This window comes from Agelaius tricolor, unplaced genomic scaffold, assembly GCF_023055355.1.
Source record: "Agelaius tricolor isolate 1412-34295 unplaced genomic scaffold, bAgeTri1.0.p SCAF_2, whole genome shotgun sequence".
Classification (NCBI taxonomy): Eukaryota; Metazoa; Chordata; class Aves; order Passeriformes; family Icteridae; genus Agelaius; species Agelaius tricolor.
The window spans coordinates 70,121,325-70,143,151 of NW_027269262.1; the positions used below are offsets into that span (position 1 = coordinate 70,121,325).

The 21,827-nt window shown below is 36.3% G+C and overlaps 1 protein-coding gene across 3 annotated transcripts in view; it reads right to left on the minus strand.

Annotated features, from left to right (window-relative positions):
- ZFPM2 (zinc finger protein, FOG family member 2) overlaps positions 1-21,827 on the minus strand; it is a 309,314-nt gene that overhangs the window by 109,067 nt on the left and 178,420 nt on the right. For all 3 annotated transcript variants that reach the window (XM_071421396.1, XM_071421394.1, XM_071421395.1), the window contains one exon: positions 3,454-3,565. In XM_071421396.1, the coding sequence (XP_071277497.1) occupies positions 3,454-3,565 (112 nt within the window). The remainder of the gene's footprint in view (positions 1-3,453; positions 3,566-21,827) is intronic.

The following is a 21,827-nucleotide window of genomic DNA, read 5'->3' on the forward strand; positions in this document are numbered from 1 at the left end:
AAATTACTGAATAGACTTTCTGAAAGTCCATTTTTGAAACAAGAGAGACTTTCACGATAAATATTAAAACAAAAACAGCATTCCTTTTGAATGTAATTACAGTAATAAAAACTTCCTTTAAGAGAATGGAATGGAATAATGGCATGTGCCATGAGTATCCAACTTGCATCAGAATTTGTAAAATGGGATAATAATTAACTATCCCTAATGAACTGCTTTTCTCTTTTCTAACTTGTCCTAGTATTGGGGAAATGTAGTTATAAAAAATACAGGTAGTGATCCTAGACTAAACTGAACAATCAGAATAGCACTTATTTCAAGAACTGAATATTTATTCCATAGCTATTCCCTTTGGATGTACTCTGATGTGTGATTATAAATAAATGTTTTCTTTATCTAAAGATTTGTATAGAAGATGACTTGTGATTGCACTGTAATAATTTAGAAATATAATCCCATTTGTGTGCATCATAAATAAATAAAAAAATAAATAAATATGCACATATATATATATGCATACATATGCTTTGTTTGTTTGCCTAGAGAAAATAAGTATTTTATGCAGAGAAGGAGAGTATTGAAGGCAAATAGGGACTTAGCCAGCTCAAATTCTCTTTCAATACAACCTACACTCTAGGCTTCTGTCCCTGCAATTATTCTGCGTGCAATATGTGGGTGACTAGAGTACTCCCAGCCTCTAGTGAATTGGAAATCAGACTGACATTCCTGTGTTCTCCTGAAGGATCTGGGGAAAATTCTGCTCTCAAAGATATCTCTGTAATGAGCTAAAAGGAAATATGACATGTGCTTCTGAGTCAGCAACTGATCAGCCAATACTATGTACTGTTAGCCAGTTCTAAACTTATCTTCGTCTCAGAAATGTGCCAATTTACTCCACTCATCTCATCGTGAGTTTAGTATGGAAAACAGCTCCCAGGTGACCAAATCTGCTACATGGACAATTCCACACATTTGTTCAGCTAATTGCCTTCAGAAATAACAACGTATTGCTAAGCAAACTAACAAAATTATACACATGCAACTACAACATAACATCAAATTACAGCTACATGCCAGCTGACACCGTTTCATTAGAAGTAATGGCACTATAGGAGACAGAAAGCTAACACAAATCAAAGAAATGTAATCTGGAATGATGAGATACAAATTGAAGGGAGAAACATCATTCTATTTATTTATTTTACCATCTTCTATTTGACATTGTTTTGTGATCCAAGCCAATTAATCTTTCTAGTACAAAAATCCAACAGAGCTTAAGGCAAGGGTAGACGCTTAATGACCGACAGAGCAGCCACCTCAGAGCACAGAGAGGAACAGAACACAGTGAAAGCAAAGCATATCTACAACTTACTTCCTGCATTGGTTTAGTGAAGCAGCAGGTTTTTAACATGTATTTATCCTCAAATTAATCCTCATATAATGCATCTGTGGTAGAGACGCTAGAATTTACCTTGAGTGCTGTTCAACTGTCTCATCATACCTTGTTAACCAAGTACTAAAATAACCAGCATAATCAGTGAAACAAAATCCATCACCTTTAAATGAAAATACCAATATTTTGGGTTAATCAGATTGCATCAAACTGAAGCAAGTCCTTACTATTTGAAAAAAAAATGTTGTATTTCAATAGAATAAATCAGACAGGACCAAAACTGTCTAATGAATTAGTTAATGCTTGTAAAATACTTTGAAGATGGAAATCCAACTGGTAAATACGTGCTAAGTATTATTATAACTACAGAAAGAATATCATACTTGATAAGACATCATCCTATGAGAATTTGTAGGAGCTATGTTTTAGAGTGAAAGTAGGTTCCCATTACATTAAGAAGTTTTTGCAGAAAAGTTTGCCTGTGTGTATTCATTATGAGTATTATGCATTATGAATGCAGCTCTGGATTCATGCAAAAAGCTTCAGTGTTTGATACTTTGCTGCTTCTTCCACTTGGGCTGCAATCAGCAAGCTGTGAAGGGAGGGCAGCTCAACCTTTTTTAGATCTGAGCCCAGTTCTCTAGTACTGCAGGTGTTTCAGGTTGTAGAATGAATGTGTTGACATTCTGTAATTATAATAGAAAGAATTTATAAGACCCTGGTGTGCGACTCATTTTTAACATGCAAATTCCCTGTTTTCAGCGTTTCAACTTTCAAAGGCTTGTGGCAGTTTAAAGGCAATCCTCTTATAAGTGTATAAATTGCAATGATTATAGGAACAAGTTGTAATTGTTTCTAGTAAGTTTTTAGGAGTCTTTGATGTTATGATTAGTGTTTTTGTATGTTAATATATTGATATGGGTGCTTATTTGCCTGGATGCTTGTATGCTGAAATGGTCACTAGGTTGCCTCAGCAAACAAAACTTTGATCTCAGTAGGTCTGTTTGGTTAGAAATAAAACCTAAAAGAAATTAAACAAGAACAGTGCATGTTCTAAAGTATTCACAAAGTGCTGAGATTGGTGATTGAAATACAAGGAAGAAAAGTCAGAGTTTTGCAACCTGATCTGTAGGGTAAATGCCAAACACAGCTACACTAAGTTATTTTTGCTCCATGTATTCAAGTGGTGTTTTGTTTCTCTTTTTTTTTTTTTTTAACGTATTGTAATGATTCTGTAGCTGCATTTAGAAAGCTTTTAGAGTGACTGCATCAGAGTGGTGCATAGTCCATGGTGCTATGGACTGAACCCAAGGCTCTTTGTGCTGTTTCGAGATGCAAGACAAAAACCTGCGCACCTTGAACCAAAGGAGCTCTTAGATGTGGTGGGTTAGATAAAGCATCTTTGGCAGGCAGCCTTGTAAGAACTTGTACTGACTCGAACAAATCTGAAAATTCACATAAGACACAAGTGACATCCATTACCACCCCCCAATACACTCCAGTGAAGCATCATCACATCATGCTGCTACACAGAGACTGGAATGTCAGAGGTAACAACCCTGAAATCCAGTTCCATTTATCTTATGCTACCATGACGACATAAAGTCTTTCCATAGTCCAATCAAATTCTCATTCTCCATATGAAACTGGATTTCAGTTAGTAGACTACAACGTAATGTAAAATAGGGAAATGATATCCAGTATGCCCAAACAAAAATGTCAAAAGGAATTCACCTATTCAAAGTGTATAGGTTTCACCGATGTTTCCCAGAGCACTAACTCTCAGAGATAAATGGATAGTATTTTTTATGCCAGCTGTTGTCCTTCATTGTTAATAAAGCATTTAATAAACCACAGGTACCATGTGGGTTTTTTATATCACTAAAAGAAAAAGAAGGCGAAACTGGAACATGGAAGAAAAACGGGAACAAAACCTGACATTAAGGGAAGACTTAGTATTAATTTTATAAATTTATATATTAAACAAGTATGCAACAGGTACATATTTATCTCAGTAGCTTACACAAGAAAGTAAAGAAAAAAAATCACTTTGTGTTTACCTTTGCTGTACACAATGCAGTTGTTTTTGTTGTCTTCTACTCCTTGCCAAGTCACATCCAGCAGCCACTTGGGGCCAGCAGTCAGTACCATAGGGACTGAAGCCTTTGTCTTCTGTAGGAAGGATGATAACAAACAGATGCCATTTGTTCACCTTGATTAAGAACTTGAATAATAATGGTAATAAACATTTTATTTGCAAACAACAAAATCTCAAAACCCATAAGCCGAAGTCTTATTCCCCTGCCTCAGGATTTTTTTTAAAGAAGGTACAAGCAGGAAGCTTTAGTTCTTTCATTGATTGAATGGTGAAACTATTATCAAGGATTTTCCGAATGATATTGGATCAGATCTCCAAGATTACACAGATCTCTGGTGGCTGAGAATTATAAAGGGAATGCAGATGACTTTCACAGCAAAGAGCCAAGTGTTTAGAAGTGAACTTTAGATACATTGTGCCTCATTATCAATGGGATCTCACTATTTCCTGAAACAGACAGGAAAGAATTTAAAGAATTGGTATCCATTTCAAAGATCTGTCCTGGGTAACATTTGTATTATCATAGGAAATTGTTCTGAATGGAGAATGAAATTTTTTCTCCCCTTTGCCATGTGCTGATGTGTGATTTTATTATGCCTGAGATACTTATAATGCTAATGATTCACTGCAAAAAGACTATGAAACAAGTTGTATTAATACAATCAAAGACTTAAAAGTAAAGCATGACATCATCACACCTGAAAGGCATGCAGGCAATTTACCATCTCCTGTCAGTATTTCAGACTCCATACTTAGGGATTTTTTTACTTGAGGCAATAAGGCAGAGACCTGAAATTTATTAAAACTTAACTCCTTTTACTAATCAAATGGCAAAAATCCTGTGGGTAATTCTGAGTTGTCAGTATGTGGCACTTAGACTTTTATCATAGAGAGTTCTTCTCCTCTGTATCAAGAGTAAAACCACAAAAGAGAGTACAAAGTAAAACAGTCACAATGTAACTTTTAATTATTTTTTCTGGGATTTAATTCTGTCCAAGACATTCTGACATTTTGTAAGATAATTTAATTATTTTTATACTCAGCAATAATTCTCTAGCTGTCTCAACCTAGTTTTTATTGTAATATTCTGTATTACTGACCAAAACAAAAAAATTTAAGATACAAAAAATCCTATTTTCATAGCCATTCCAGATGCTTTGCCAACATTTATTATTGGTAAGTATTCTAGAAATGCAGTGAAGAATAAAAACAGTTACCACAGAACATATTACATTCATAAAAGATACCTGAAAATATTTATTGAAAATAAGATATTGCTTAAAACATTTTAGTTATATAAGATTAAATCAATAATATATATTTACTATAATTACATTAATATATTAATAAAGATGATAGAAAAAGATTAAATGTCACAGGTCTTCATATTTTTGTGGGTTTTTTATCTGTTTAGACTGTAATACTGTTTTGTCAAGTACACTACGTCTTACTTATTTTCATTTCAGATTTTACATTTTTCATACAGATGTTTGAGCATAAGTCACACTTCTATATGCACCCCCTGACATTATTAATCTTCCCTATGTATTGGGAAAAAACAAATAGAAATTATGAATGAAATTAGGAAAAAGGAAGGTAACATCTAGCAAAAATATACCTATCTAGTGTAAAAATACTGAAACAAGAGACATGCAAAGTCTCAACTCCTAATGCTGCTTTTTTTTTTTTTTTTTTTGGTGGGAAGCTGCAGAAAGTATGTTTTGCTTATATGGAGTATTAAAAGAGTCAACCCAGCTGCATGCACTAGTATTCTTTATTTCTAATTAATAATTGGCCAGTAAACAAAACAATTTTATTTTTTTTAAATTCAGTTAAGTTTCTAAGTAAATTATCAAGAAGCCTGGTATTGTCAGTTATTAAATCAGTGTAAAGCATATACATATGGGCTACATAGAAAAAAATGACAGAAAAAGGGAAGAACTGAAAAAGAGATGCAACAGATGAGATGAAAGGTAAAGTAACAGCTCTATCTTCTATCATAGAAAAGCCTGAACTTTACTGCAATTTACTCCAAAACAGTACTAAGGCTGCCACGGGAACAATTTAGAGTGGCTTTCCTCACACAGCTGAGACTCATACCCAAATTGAATACAAGCTGTAGCAAGAATGTTGGCAACTATGGCTGCATAGCAATAATGCATAAGAGGAGGATCAGGACACACTCCAATACTTGCTGCATTTCTCCAAGTGCCATTTCAGTCAAGCCTTTAACAAGTTTTTGTGCTTATATGTGCTTTCAGTCTCTGGTAATCCCAAGTACAATCAAAAGACAGTGAAATATTATCCAGCTAGGAGACTTTTCCAAGTACACCACAAATTATTAAGACATTCAAAAAAGGCTTCTTTTTTTTTTCCAAAGTTGGAGGCCAAGTTAAAAAACAGAACAAACCAAAATTCTATCTTTTAAGTGCAGAAGGGATCATCTATTTAATTTTCACAAGATCTAATTCCTATTTCTGGTTTACTTTTTTCCAGACGTTTGACATTTCATTGTGTCTCTTCCATCTCTAAGGGTATTATCTGCATTAAGGTGGTATCAAAAAGCCTCAAATAATATCAGGATCTTCTTGTGCTGGGCAATAGTTTATCTACATAGACAGGACAAATAATATGTCCTGGGAAAGGATTATACTTAACCATATACTGCTGAGGAAGAATGAGATACAGAGATACCGTTTGACTTTCTCATGGAGATTAATTTCTCCTTTAGTAAGTGGTAGGCTTAGTCCCAGGCCACTGCCCCAGTTTTCTCCAGACAAGGAGAGGGGCCCAGGCCTCATCCCTTCTGAGATGAAGCAGTGGGGGCAGCAGGTAGACTGAGCACCAGCAGTCAGCATTTGTGCCTGCTTTGCCATTTCCCATTTACAGGGCTTTTTTGGAACTTAAAGAACTCCATGGTTATCACTAAATTAGCTTCCAGGTCAGCTTGGCAGCTGAACTTGTAATCAGCTCTGCAGCTGTAAGTGGTCTCTAAACACTAGAGATAGGCTGGAGGAGGAACAGGGTGTTTCATCTCACAGCTCTGCTAGCCCAGAAGAACTGGTGGACACCTCAAAAGAATTTCCCATTCTCCCATAGCTCTGCTCCCAAGCTGCACAGATATGTAAATAAACTTATTTTAATATGAAAGCAAAACTTCACAAGACCCCAGCTGCTTGTAAAGCCTGGCAGCTCCACTGAGGGATACCAGCAGTGGCTTCCCTTTGATGCGCCTTACTGTCACATTGTGTGAGCTGTAAGGCAGGTCAGGACCACGGCAGCAGTTCTTGGGGTCTGTCATCCTGTGAGGCTTACACATTCATAGGTGCTCACCACTGAGGGAATCTTGCTCTGGTTGTGCCTTATTACATAGTAAGAACTGAAGCAAGACTGCTGATTCAGGAAAGGCCTTTTCCTTAAAATGGTTAAAATGAAAAGACCCCAGTCCAAGATAACAAGAAGCTATGGTTAAATCAGTCATGCCTTTATCACCTCAAGATTAGACTACTGCAATGCGCTATACCTGAGGCTACATTTTAAATCCATTTGAAAGCTGAAGCGGGTGCAGAATGCGGCAACCCGCTTCTAAAGCAGGATATCGTGCTTTGAGCACATTACACCAGTGCTTTTTAATTTGCACTAAGTGCCTGTGGAATTTAAGGCACTGGTTACAACCTCTGAAGCCCAGGACCTGTCTTTTTGAGATACCTAATTGAGACCTGCCAGGTCTTTTGTCTCAGTGGCACAACTGCAGCTGAGAACCACCAAGGAACATGAAAAAGGGCTTTCTTGGCTTGACACGGAAGAAAGTCTTGGCAGGGCAACATGTTCTTCCTGACAGCTCTTTTACCTTTGGGACATCATCCTACTTGAGTGTTCATGTTCATGCTCTCAGAGAGTTCTATGAAAATCATCCTGTAATTCATAAGATTTATTTGTCATACTGCAAAATTGAGTTGGTCATTCCCAAAACAGTAGTGGTAGGTGTTACCTACTTTACACTCTTTTGTTTGGGTTTTTTTAAAGTACTAGCAGGAATATCTCTAGCTTAAGAAATGTACCTTTTTACACACATGGAAAAAGCTTTCTTGATACAGAAGCAACAATATTGCAGCTGTTTACATAGAAGACTTCAAAAAACAAACACAATTTTATTTCTTCCTCCAAAAGAACTGCTACACAAAAGCTTACAAAACATTCTCCCTGCTGCCTAAGTATAATCATGGGGATCTGCTAACATAGGTGTCTGTAAGATGGGGCCATACAGTAATTACCTCACATTTTTCAAACGAGGGCACAAACATAGACCCACAGTATTGTTCACTGCTCTACACTAGGTAACTGCACATTCTACCACTTGAGCAATGTTTCCCTGAAGATGAAATTTCTGCTAATGTTTTCATGCCATAACTAGACAAATTTGACAAGGACAAGCAGGGTCAAAACTGTGATCTCTCAGGGAACAATTAGAATTAGCTAATGAGGATAAAAGAGGTCAGGCAGGCATCCACTTTTCACTAACCTTTGAAGCAACTGGACAAACAAGAGAGGTAACCCTCAATAAATGTTTATATTCTGTCAAGAGGTTAATGGAGATAAAAATAGCCATCACAGTAAGCCGAAAATAGTTGTGCACTCTTGCTAAATGGAATCAGTGCTGACAAGTAACATTAGATGGGCTCTTCCCTGCAAAGATTTCTAACATATGATGTGTGTGGCCTGGCAGAAACTTGAGGAAACCCCCACGCTGAAGAAAAATACAGCATGATCAAGGTCTATGAAATTCTGATGTCAAATGCCTGATCAGTGGTAGCAGTTTCTTCAGAAGCTGTGCTACTGAGCTCATATTCAGCAAGTCACTGTGACATGACCATCCTGTCCTAGGCATGGTGTTCCAAGAAGTGTTCAACATTATTTAAGGAGATGTACTGATACTCAAACACTTTGTTTCTTACTTACTGTATTTTGATTCCTGCAAATAGATTTTCCTCCTAAATCTTCCAAAGAACCTGAGTTCCCATGAAGGATACAGAATTTTACCAGAATATCTTCATGACCTTGGAGAAAGTTCCAATGCCCCCTTGGCAGAGTTAGTTTATATAGTCAATTAAAACCAGGAGTGTACTGGGAGTAGAGCTGTAAACATATCTCAGGTGCCTTCAGATATGAGTCTGGGCTAGCAAAACACCAGTTAATACACTGACAGAAGTTTCTTCTTTGAAATTCAATTTAAATTCAATTGGATCATCACCAGGTTGACATGCTGAAACTGCAGAACATCCCCTCTTGAGAGACTGAGTTCACCTTTGATGATCACCATACTCAATTCAGCAAACTTTGTAAGCTCATCAACTCAATTCAGTTGGGAAAGGCTCCTAAGGGTCATTCTGGATAGTGCAATAACAGATATCTGTATAGGTCTCAGACTATCCCTGATTAATTAATATTTGTTTTAAGATGTTTTTGAATAATAAAAAGAGTGGTAACTCCATTTAATCAGCTCTCACACTGACTGTCTAAATGCATTTCTTTACCTTATAACTGATTACGAGTTCATGAAGCTGTAAGACAATGCCATCCAAACAGCCCAATGGACAGACAGAGATCCCCATTTTGTTGTTCATTTGTATGCAATCAGCTGGACTGTCTTTCACTTCCTGTGGTTTCCCTGAAAACTCTTATCTTTTTCCACTGAGGATTCAGTCTTGGAAGAATATTTATCTCAAGGGCTTTTCTGGAACACCTGCCAGTCAAGGCCCGTGGCAGCACTTCACAGTGCCACAGCTTTCTCTGCTAGACATGCAGAGGCAACTCCTTTCCACTAATACAACACTGGAGATGTCAGGAGGTTTTCAGTGCTGTGCTTCCATGCTGATGACAACATCACTAATTAAAGAAAAGACATGACAGTCTCCAGCTAGAAACACTCACTCTGGAATCTTACAGTTGCACCAGCATTTCAGATTTCACAGCCCTCACTATGTCTTCAGGGAAGATCTTGAAACTTGAACTAAATGCAAAAGAAATTTTGCAATCCGTAGTGGATTAAAAAAAGAAACCTCAAACCCACAAACTTTGAAAACCTGATACCAACATAATGTATGAAGTTAATTTCACCTAAATCTTCAGACAGCATGGAATAACTGTTTCAGTTGCTACTTTACAACCTTGTGGGATCCAGGATTTCAGAAGAGTATTCAAGAATCCGTAGATCTGCACAAATTGTTACTTGTGATGGGCCATGAAACTAGTGATGAAGAAAAGAAGTATCTACTTCTCACTATCTTTTTTTGGTGATAGTAGAAGAAAAATATTGGTAATAGTTGAAGAGGCTGTGGTCAAACCAAAGCCTTTTTAAATGTTTCAAACACACAATAAAAAAAAAGGGGGGGGGGGGGGGGGAAATGTGCACACAGATGGAATCCTAAAAGACAGCTGGGATTCCCTGCAACTGAGAAACCCTGCTGTTTACCCCAAGGGATCATCACTTGTCAAGTGACAAGACTGAACATACACTTCACTATGTATCACTATGTACATTTCATCCACAAACCTAAAGCAGACCAAAGAAATTATTAAAACAAAAAAACCCCACCCCTAGCTATGTTAATATTTTCCAACAATTGTCAGGATTTTAATATGATTTCAAAACTTTTATTACTATCAAATGTGATTGCCTAATGCAAATTAAATGTGTGCTAAACATGGGGTTCAATTCATTTTACCTAACTAGAGTGCATTTTTTCAAATCTGTAAAATAAACAAAAATCAAATGTCATTGTAATTTAGGTACAAAGTGATGCTGTCAAAAGCAACTTCAATTTGTTCTTTTTAATTCAGGACACCCTTGGAACCCATCTTCAAACTCTTCCCCAGTTCTAAACACTTTTAAATAAATCCATAGTCTGGAATACCTGGACCTAGCCGAGTCATGGTGATTGCTTCTGTGGTCCTGGAGGAGGTGACAACCAACTGATTGGAACAGGAATGGAAAAGTTGGAAAATGAATCTCTGAACACTCATTGATCTTTCACTGGCCACATCATTCTGTCTTGATGGGCTTTCTACTGCAGTCCTTCCTTCCTCTAAAGCCTTCATCTAGCTTCACCCTATAGTTGCTGTTCCCCTGCCCTTTCCTCCCTCTTCTTTTCCCCATTTTATAAACACCTGACTATGTATAGATAACTTCCTTTCTCAAAGAGCATGGAATGGATAGCAGCGTATTTTGCCACCACTCTCTTGACTTTTTCATTCTGTTTTTCCTTTTACTCTCTCTCCTGTTAATTTTTTTCTTTGGGAAAGCAGTCTATACATGTATTGTGTGTTTACACAGTGACCAGAAGCAGGAAATCATATTTTGTGCTGTGATTAGCAAAAATGTGCTGCGGATATTTTGAAAATTGACAATTTTGAGTGAATCATCTCTGTTGTGGTGAGTTGATACCTGTGGGTAGCATGAGCACTGTCAGTGTGTCAGAGTGTTCAGGTATCTGCCACGGGTGTTGAACCTTCCTGCTGTACTATAAAGTTGAATACTTTGGATAATACCATTTCAGAGATGACATGCACCTGTACCGATGAAATCACACAGTATATAACTTATCTTTAGACAAGATATAATGCAGAGCTGCTTGCACACTTCCACACTGAATTATCAGTGCATTTTTCCTACTGGGTTAACCTCACTGTTGTAAATTACTGTGTACTCTAAGAATTTAATCTCTCTACTAATGAAGCCACGTTGATATTTGCCAGTGAACACTTTCTGAATGCACTTGCTTGAATGTAACTTATTTCACTTTTGACAAACACTTCTCACATAAGACAGATGAACACACTGCTCAGTATGGCTCAGCTGCAATTTTGCAAACATCGAATTTAGTCTGGACAGGCTGATGGACTAAACTGTGGGATAAACCATCAGTCCCTGGTAAGCTCCTGACAATTGGACTCTCACTTTGCACAAGTATCCTTTGGGCTTGGGGCAGTTAATGTGACAATAGGTATTTCAGATGATCAAGGGGACAGTTACAGAGGTTTTTCCAGAAGACATGAAGTAATTTATCTTGCATATGGATTAATTCTGCCTGGTCCCATGGTCTAGCTATTTACACCAAAGCCATCCAAAATGATTGCTGTATCTCCAGTTTAGAGTGGTACTGAATAATTTCTAGTTTAGAGCAACTTTGTGGGGTTTTTTTTTGCTATATTTTTTTTAATCCTGGAATGGATGATTTAAATCACCTTTTAGAGAAGTCCAAATTTCATGAGTCATATGTTTATTTTTATCTAAGGAATATAAAAAGGGATAATGACAGGACAAGGGGAAAAGGCTTTAAATTGAAGGAAAGTAGGCTTAGATTAGCTACAAGGAAGAAATGCTTCACAGTGAGAATGGTAAGGCACTGGCACAGGTTGCTCAAACAGTAAGATTCCCAAGATTCCCTACATCTGGAAGTGTTCCAGGCCAGGCTGGATGGGGCACTGAGCAGCCTGGTCTACTGGAAGGTGTCCCTGCCCCAGTGAGAGGGGTTGGAAGTTGAAGATCTTTAAGGCCCATTCCAACCCAAACGATTGCATGATTTTATGAATCCATTCAAAATACACACACACACACACACAAAAAAAAGACATGCATAAAGCCTTCTAAAAATTAACCATTACACAGAACTACAGAATAGCTAGTTATAGATTCTGCTTATTATATATATTTATTACTTTGTTTGGAACTGCAACTCAGGTTGTGTATTTTACTTTAGGAAAGTGAGTGTTTTTGTCATAAATGGTGAATAAGTCATGCTTTAGCAGTCGTAAAAGATAACTTTTTTTAATTTCAACCTTTTTTATCTTTCTCCCTAAAGAAAGAGAAAATAAAAAGTTCTTTGTATATGCTTGTCCCATATTTTAACTGTATAAACGAGTGCAGCTCTATTAGGATTAAATTTCCAATGAATATTGTGAGGTCTTTATGAAATACATATTCAATACAAAGGCATTGTACTCAATGGTGTAGGTACTGCAGCACAATTCTCTTGGTGATGCATTACACAATATCTGAACTTCACTGGTGCGCACACTGAATGCACACAAAATACTATATATAAATTCCCTTCTAATTTGAAATAGCATTGGGGAATAGAAAAGAATCTATGCTTTTCTTGAGGATTTTAAAGATTTTTATGCATCCTTTTATTAGGTGTTTATATATATCTCTTTACTTAGAGGAAACGTGGTACTTTAAAGTAAGAGCATAAATCCAACATGCAATCCTCTGCTGAAGTTTTATGTTTGTTAAGATAGAATAATCATTTAAGGTAGAAGTTTAACACATGATTCAACAACCAGAAGCCTATATGTGTGACTTTGATTAATTATTTTTAGTTCGGTTAAAACATCCCAGTTTATCTCCTTTTAAGATTATCCTTGACATATTTAGAAATCCTAATGCAGATTTTATGGCCCACACCTATCCCTGATGGTGCTAATGGACTAGGCATAATGAATCATTCTAATTTGGATGAAAGGACCACACAACATTGTGGCAGTCCTTTAGAGAATTAAGGCTCAATTCTGATCTTCCAGACTTATGAATGCATTTTTGGGATTAGGCTGCGTATCTGTACATCTGTTGAGTCTCAAGGGGTGTATACTCAGCTAAGTATTCTGACCTTCCAATGTACTGTATCAAATGTGTGGCCTTGGGATATGAAAGGATTTGATTACAACTGTATTTTAACACTGATTTAATATATAATTATGAGGTAAAACCTAATTCCTCCTTACATCCTCATGTAGAAAATTCCATCACTATTAAGCAGACACTAGGATATTTTTTCCCCAGCGAGCATGATAGTAAATGGAAGAAATTGAAACACCCACCCAGGATAATGTAAAATCAAGGACAATATTCTTAGGGATGGCTTTAAAATCAGCTCCTTGTGTCCATAAAAAAACAAACTTAAATGGTCTTCTGCAAGTATGTTGCTAGTTGGTACACTGTTGCATTATGCATGATACTTGACAGTTTATGTATAAAAAAATGAAACAAGGTTTCTTTAGTGATTCCTATTATTACTCTATGCTTTCTTGTTCACAAGTAATGAATAGAGCAATTCACTTTACATACACACACACTATATATGTAATACTGATAGAAAAGTTTACAAATAATTGGAATTATCTGGTCATTATCTATTCACTTATAATTTCTGTTTTTCTAGTATATCAAAAATAGAATGTTGTAAAATTTCCTTTAGCTGGTTAAACTTTCGTAAGTTATGCTTTGTGTTTTCATGTAATTTTTTTTTTATTCCACTGAAAACCCCTTCCCAAATATTATCAGTGAAAAACCCTTCAAAATATTAAAAAAGACTTCAAAAGAAAAGATATTCAAGGTATGACTTTGCAGTATTTTAGGGATTTAAATTTTTTTCTATACCATCAAATATTGCAGAGATTTTAAAATAAATAATAGTGGTAATAAGTAATTGATTAATTTGAGGACTACAGACAAAATACTTTCCAAAATTCTATGTATTCTTAATATGATCTGTCACAGATCTGAATTACAGATTCATGGTGCTTGCATTTTCGTTATCATTTCAGAAAGCTTGGACCAAGAAGATGAACTGAGCAGAGCAGCACCTTTACCTTGCAAGCAGTTAGTTACTTTCTTCCAGTTGAAGAACATGCTACACATAATGAGGCAATTTTTTTCCCCACTGACTAAAAGCATGAGGATTTTATTTCACTGTTCTCACACAAAAATTAAAATTTCTGTAAAATGCCCAATGACAGATTAAAAGTATCCTCGGGTTTTGTAGTTGGTATGACATTGTTGTGTAACACAGCTCTCGTTTAAATTGTTTCGGCGTACTGATCATATGCAGCATGACTAAGAACTGCAACTGCACAAGTTTCCATGAAAAAAAAAGTTTCAAAAGAACGGGTGAAGGTCCTTCACTGGGACTGGAGATAAAGATGGAGAATCCAGCAGCAGGACTGGTGAGTACAGGGCTCTGGTTCCTGTAAGACTCAACAAACAGCTCAGATGAGAATCTAAAGTCCAGGAAAACAGCCTGTAGCTTCGAGATTAGCTTTCTCACACTATTCCTGAGTTAAGCCAGTACAAGCATCATCATGAATGCATAATTATGATTACGCACTCTACTATTGCATAATAGATCTTAACATCTGGAAACAAAGAAGTACTGTAGGAATGCTGTTTTCAGGCTTCTGGTTTTGAACACAATGAAGTTAAGGGTAAAAGACTTTCCATAAGGAAAAACAGTTCCAAGAATATGCATTTTACTTGGAAATTTCATACAGATAGTTATGAAACATTTACACATAAAAGAAGGGGTAAAAGGGAGATAGGGACCCAGTGCTATGTTTATAACTTGAAAATAAAAATGAACAAAGCCCAAACCCCTCCCATACTAACGTATTTTAGAGAACTAAAAAAAAACCATTATCACTTTAAATAAGTAACAATAGACAAAGAAACTAGAAGCTTGACAAGTTTACTTAAAGGATCTTTCTTTCAGAAATAAATAAATTTGATTTTTTTGAAATTCTTTGCAGCAAGAATTTCCCTATGAACCAAAGTTTATTTCTGGTACTGATGGATATACACAGGCTGGTATCCTATGTTTAAATGACAGTGTTGATAAAAGGATGATTGCTTAAAGGGAGCTGATGGATTCATTCACTTCCATGTGTAGAAACAACACAGTGTGAATTTGATTAAAGCAGTAAATGGGTACATCTATGACTGAAGACTGCTGGTATCAAGCTCTTGTCAGTTGCCAGTTTATCGATAAAGCCACTTCGGGCCAGCAGTGCTGGAGCTCAGCGGTCTCTAACAGGACACCTTGGGACCTGTAAGACTCTGTAGAGATCTGTAAAGACCTGTAAAGATCACAAATCCAAGGAGTGGTTCTCAAGTGGGAGTGGGCTGACTTTCAAAAGTAGGGAGCATCAAAAAGAACAACAAATTTGTACACAGGTCCTATACAGGGGTCAGGTTAATTTTGTTGTTGTTGCTGTATGAAATGAAAACTCACAGTGGTAATAAGAGTCAAGCTGAGTACCACCACATGCCAGACTGAATTTAAGTGATTAGAAAACTATTCTACTGTTGGCTAAGGCCAGTTTCACAAAAAATTACTTCTTAATTCCAAAAGGTAATTTTTCCTTGAAGGTCTTCCCTGCTTCAAAGAACACCCAATCCAATCCAATAAAATCAAATCCTTTATCCTTCCAGTAAAATTTTTGAACGAATTTTCAGATACCTGAGAAAGAAAAAAGAAAAAAAAGAAAAAAAAAAGACAGCTTCCAAATGTTCCTAGCACTTCAAGATACCAATGAAGCCAATAAAAGGGAAAGAAAGACCCTCAGTTGTGTGTTATGGAGCCAGGAAAGCAACCTAACACCACAAAGCAGCAAACGTAAATCAAGCTTGCAAAGAGCAAAAGCTTTAGAAATTGGCAGAATCAGAGCAGACCAGCCTATCAAACCCCACAAGTCAGTACAACTTTATACCAGAATTTCTCTTCTTATCACAGAATTAGGCATTAAAACGCCACACTACTGCAGCCACTATATCCGTTTCAAACAGCTACCTTGTATCACTTGGCACTAAGTGGCAGCAGCTGCTCAAGGCAGACTTGAACCTGGCCTTCCAGCCGAGCAGGGCTTTTTCCCTGCTCCCAAGAGATACCAGCCTTCAGGTGAGCTGTGAAGCTGCCATCAGCACGGGGCATTGCTCTCTTGTGGCAGCCTCCAGGCTTCAGGGTTACTACAAACTGTGCACAGGTGCTGCTGTGGTCACCACAAGCCTTCTCAGCTTTTCAGGGAAGGAAATGAACAATTGCCTGATTCTCACAAGGCAGATCCTATTTGCACATTGAAGGGAGGTGGTCACTCTGCAGAGACTCTGATAGCTCATGCTGATTCTGAGGAGAACAGCTGGATGATGGAAATCTGCCTCTTCACTCCCCCACTGCAGAGTGATCTTTGATCAAACTTTCTTTTAGTAAGCTGTGGATGGTGAACAAGTAAACACAAGCTACAACATCAAACAAAAGAAGCAGTGCTTAAACCCAGAGCTGCTGGTGGCATGGCTTTAGGTTCACATCAGCCTCTGGAAGGAGAAAAGGGATGCTCAGGACCAAGCACTCCTGCTCCATGCAGCTCAGGGAGATCCAATCCCTGCCCCTTGAAAGTTCAAGTGAAACTTGATTTACAGCCACACCTTGGGCAGCGGGCATGTGCTGGGAGAGCTGAGAGAGATCTGGACAAAGAGTGATGGGAGGCAGAGGCAGGGGGCAGTGGGTTCCCTTAGTATTATAAAAATGCATCTTATTCTGTTTTTAATCAACAAACCTTATCCAGCAATCAAGGCAGATATATAATAAGCTGAGCTACTCTGTAAATCTAAACATTTCCCACAAATAGAAAAGATACAGCCTGAGCTCTCTGATTGTTACTACGGCAACTATCTAAAATGAAAATCTTGTTAACCCTTTGCATGCTGTAGCCACCCATGCATCAGTGTTAGCTGACTTCTGTGCACTTATCTCTCCTTTTTCCCCCCTCAAGAAATTCATAATTGTATTGCTTCACAGTAGTTATGCTCTGGTTATCCTGTTTGAGACCGAAAGAACTGTGATAGGTGCTAGTTTCATAGGTACAGCTGAGTTTTGTTACTTGCTCATTACTGGGATTATAGGTCAAAAAACAACTAAGAAAACAGAAGAGAAAAATCCTTAGATTACTCCAAAAGGCCTGGGATTTTGATTAAAACCTTGACAACTGGAATGGGATGTTTTTCTAATAAATCACACTCCTGCCTTTTTCCTAGTAGTTATGAAATTATTTGACTGTAAAAAGCATATTTTTCAGAGGAATTATATCTCTATACTGTATTATAAACAGGCTACTTTTCAAACACTTTTTTACAGCTTCTCTTAAGTACTTCACAGAAGACTGCCAAGGATTTTAACAAAATAATATGTTAACCACAGTGCATTGAAAATTAATGGGCAGGTATTTGACTTGAAAAATTCCTTAAATGCAAGAAAATTTAGACAAAAAGAAAACTGATTTTCTAATTTTTATAAGTCACAGATACTATTACAATCAATTTTATATTTGCATGTACCTGGATATTCAAGACAGTTTCATTATTATATCTATTTGGCAGCATCATGACAAAGTGAAACACTGCAGTTCTTATATCTTCTACAATTCATCACTGAAAACAACAGAAGACATAGAAATTTTTCCATATCCAAAGTAAAAGAAGCAGGACATGGTCCACAGACATCAACTCTATTGATTCTTTTACCTTCTGCCTACCATGGAATCAACAGAGACCCTTCAGTACTGGACAGAAATAGAATTTTATGGAATTTCCATTTTATTGTTACTGAGAGTGAAATGCTTAATTGATATTTTACAGAATTACTTCATTCATTTCAACATAGATAATTTTAAAAGATCATTACTTGGATATTTATTTACGTAGAATTGAACAACACATATATATTAATAAAACCCATACTTTTCTATATAAAAGCAAAATTTACATATAAATGAGCCCATATAATTTGAAGTGATGGAAGTAGTGTGTAAATTATCTTAAGATCTGGAATGGTGTCCACATTAAACTGAAAGTTATTAAGCTTTCAATACACTAAAATGAAGACACCATTTACAATAAAATATTAGTTAAATATCAGTACTACAACACTCAGTTTTATTAAAAAGAAACACTGATTTTTTAGTTTGCCTAGAATTGTTTGAAAGTTTGAGAGAATGACTGGTTTAAAAAAGAAACTGGACTCCCTTAATAAATGTGTATGACAGAGAATGATGCTAGAAACTTTAATATGTGCTCCTCTCATTTACAGAAAATTGAACCCATTAAAGTGGACAAGCTAATTTCACTTCTTCCTTCTTAGTAAACACCTATGTGACAAAAAAAGCTCACAGACCTTGCCTGTACTGTAAACAAACTGAAGAACAGATTGATGGCACTGGGCAAAACCGACATTTCTTGTCTGATCCAAATTGTTTTAATTGTTTAATGTTGATAATTTAAGATTTTGCATAACAACGAGTGAGCTGCACAACACATGTAAGGATGGTGCTGGAATGTGCACAGGTAAGAAAATGTTTACAGGAGAATGAATTGAAATAGTTTCTCTGACTCAGGATGTGTTCCAATCCTATTTTTCAACTTCTGAAACATTTCCCATTTTTCTGTAACTAATATGATATATAGCATTCAAAGCCACCTACCTTTCACGTTTTTTCAAAATCTATTTCATAAAGTCAAATGGACTACATTTTCTAGAGTCAAATTCAAAATTTACAATACTATAATCACTAGATTAATCCTAAAGGCTTTTTGAACATCAAGTCTATTTATCAGTATTGGCTTATTTCCCAGGAATATGACCAAAATAATCTAGAAATGTATAGGCTAGTCAACATACTACACATAATTCTAAGAAGGGATAACAATCCGAATTTTCCACTGTTTTATTTCAAGTAAGATTGTTTTCTTTTAAAAAAGAAACATCACTATTTATTTATTTATTTATATGTTTATTTATTATTCCTACAATTCCACCTTGTTTCCATATTACCTTTAAATTGATGAACTTCCCAAACTGATCTGCCAACCAACTGACTTGAGATCCTCATATCTCCTACAAGGTATTTATAGATCCCAACTCCTTTGGCTTTGCTATAGTTGTATATAATTATTTTGAAAGGGAAAGATTATTTGTATGTGATTTATTCATCCAGGTCAATTACAAGGACTTGTCTTCTTTGGGGCAAACTACGGTAAAATATTTTCTTTTCCAAGAATTTTTAAAGACCTGGGGGAACTTTACCACATTATTCCCCAGAGAAGTCATCCCTTCTTGTGGGTATTTGCTCTTCTGGATCAGGCCCAGAAAGAGTCATATAGCTTACAGCAGGTAAAGGCTTTTTAAAAAAATTCAAAGGAAAGAGACTATCATGTCCTGCACACAGTAATGGTGAGGTAGGAGAATCTGCTCTGCTACTAGAAATTGCTCAGTAAACCTCAGTAATCCAGCACACAAATAACTCATTATCTAGCTGCCCATCTCCATTTCTTCAAACTTAATCTAAAATATTTCCTAAAGCCTAATGAGCAAAAACTTTTGATAAAGCTATAGCTAATGGCCAACTTTGGCAATTATCACTGTGAAAAAATCAGCTAAGCAAGGTATATTTCCAACAGAAGCAATGCTTCAGATGATTGTCATATGCTTGGTGGCTTCTCATTGGTGTATAACTGATGGCAGCAGAGAAGAATCATAAAAAAGGTACACTGCTGGAATCTACAGATGGTTCAAAGAAAACTTCATGGAAATATATTATTCAGCAATGTAAAAAGCAGTCTTTCCAACTGTGGTAAATTTTTAAGAACATATGATAATTATAGAGAATACAAAAAAATTTTCCAAATCCTGAATAATTGTATTATGAACCCTTTAAGTGTTTTCTTTAAACTTAGCACTGGCTTAAAGTATACAAAATAAAATATTCAGTGTAGTTCCATGCAAATGCCAGGTTCAAGACTAACAGTTCGCAAAGGCTATCAAATCTATCCAGGCATATCTGTTTGGTTCTGCAGCCTCATCTGTAGTTCCATAACAGACAAGCAAATAGACAACAGGTCATATTTTACTTTCAGTAACAAAGACAATATTCCCATTGACACCAAAAGGAATTGCACCTGTGATTCAGATAACAGAATTTAAACCAATCTTTGCAGATCATCTTTTCTTTGGAGTTTCTTGACTGTCAGTGATTTTATGATGTTAAAAATTTCATTTTGAATTTAAAGGGAAAAAACGTTGCTACGCTTAGCTACTCCCCACCCAACACACCCTGTCCCCAAACATCAGGCCTAATCCTTGAAAATTTATCTCTGCATTATTTCAGCTCAAAATACCAGAGAAGACAGTAGGAGTTGCTGTGGGACAACCCTCAAGGATTACAGGCTGTGGATATAATAAGCATTTACCAATAGGAGGAAAAACAATTTCTATTCCATTGCACTTTATAAAAGTTATATTATTGGAACTAAAACCTACCTTCATTTCCTTTACATATACCACCAGAATTTATAGTCAATAGGAATTCCAGGACTGGTAAGGAATTCATAATTCCACTATGGAATACATTCCATTTCCTTTGTTTTTTTGGGGTTTTTTTTTCCTGAAAATAATTACCAGTTAAAGGAATAACAATCAGCCTAATCAGAGCATCAAAAACCACAAAAAGGACACAATACTGCTTTCCCTGATCTCAGTGACACATCATTACTCACATCTACAAATCCATAATACATCTGTGCAATATATGAAAAGACTGTGATCAGAGAAAAATGGATGGAACCAAAAATGTACCAACTAAACACTCAAGAAGAAGACTAAAAGTTAAGATACTAAAATAATGACAGCATTAGAAGCATAATGGGGTATAATTTACTCGGAGAAGGATGCCAATACAATGTAAATAAATGCAGTGACATGTAGCTCATTCTAGGAATTATTATGTTACATATCTGTGCATGCTGTTCAGTGCATCTTTTATGTTCTCCAGCATCATGCTTCAAGTGCTCAAACAAGGAGATTCAGGTCTCTACATTCATATATTTCTCCCTCTCTGTTTTCTGCAGCTAAGAATGATGATGTATTTAGAAATTATGCTCCTGGATACCTGCAGCGCCATATTTTTCTTGAAGACATGTACTTTGCAAAAAGCTTCTCTACTTCTGTCCCCTTTCCTGCACCAATGTTTAAAAAAAACCTATGTATTTCAACATCCCTATAGAGTTACAGGTTTAAATCCTTTCTTAAGAAGCTAAAAAGGTTGCTCAGGCAAAGTCTTGCTACCATCATGACTTCTATACTCAGGAAAGAACAGGCCCTGCCCAAAGGAATTGCAAAGGAGAGAACAAACAGAGCCCATACTCCAAAATCTATTTAAAGCTAACTATATTTTTTTTTTACTACAGTTATCTCAGAGTATCCCTGTTTTAAGTACTCATGGTCAGCTAGGCTTTATCCTTGGAAATTCATGGAGTTTTATTTTACTTGCCCTAGAGTTAGATTGTGTGAGGAAGGTATTAAAAATTCCTTTTTCTATATCAGGTCTGAAAGAAAGCTCACATTACCTGAAATCAAAACAAAAATGGCATAAATTTGGCAGGAACAGATTTATTTGAATATTCAAATGATTTTTTGAAGAATCCATCCATTTTAAAATCTGTTACACTGATACACC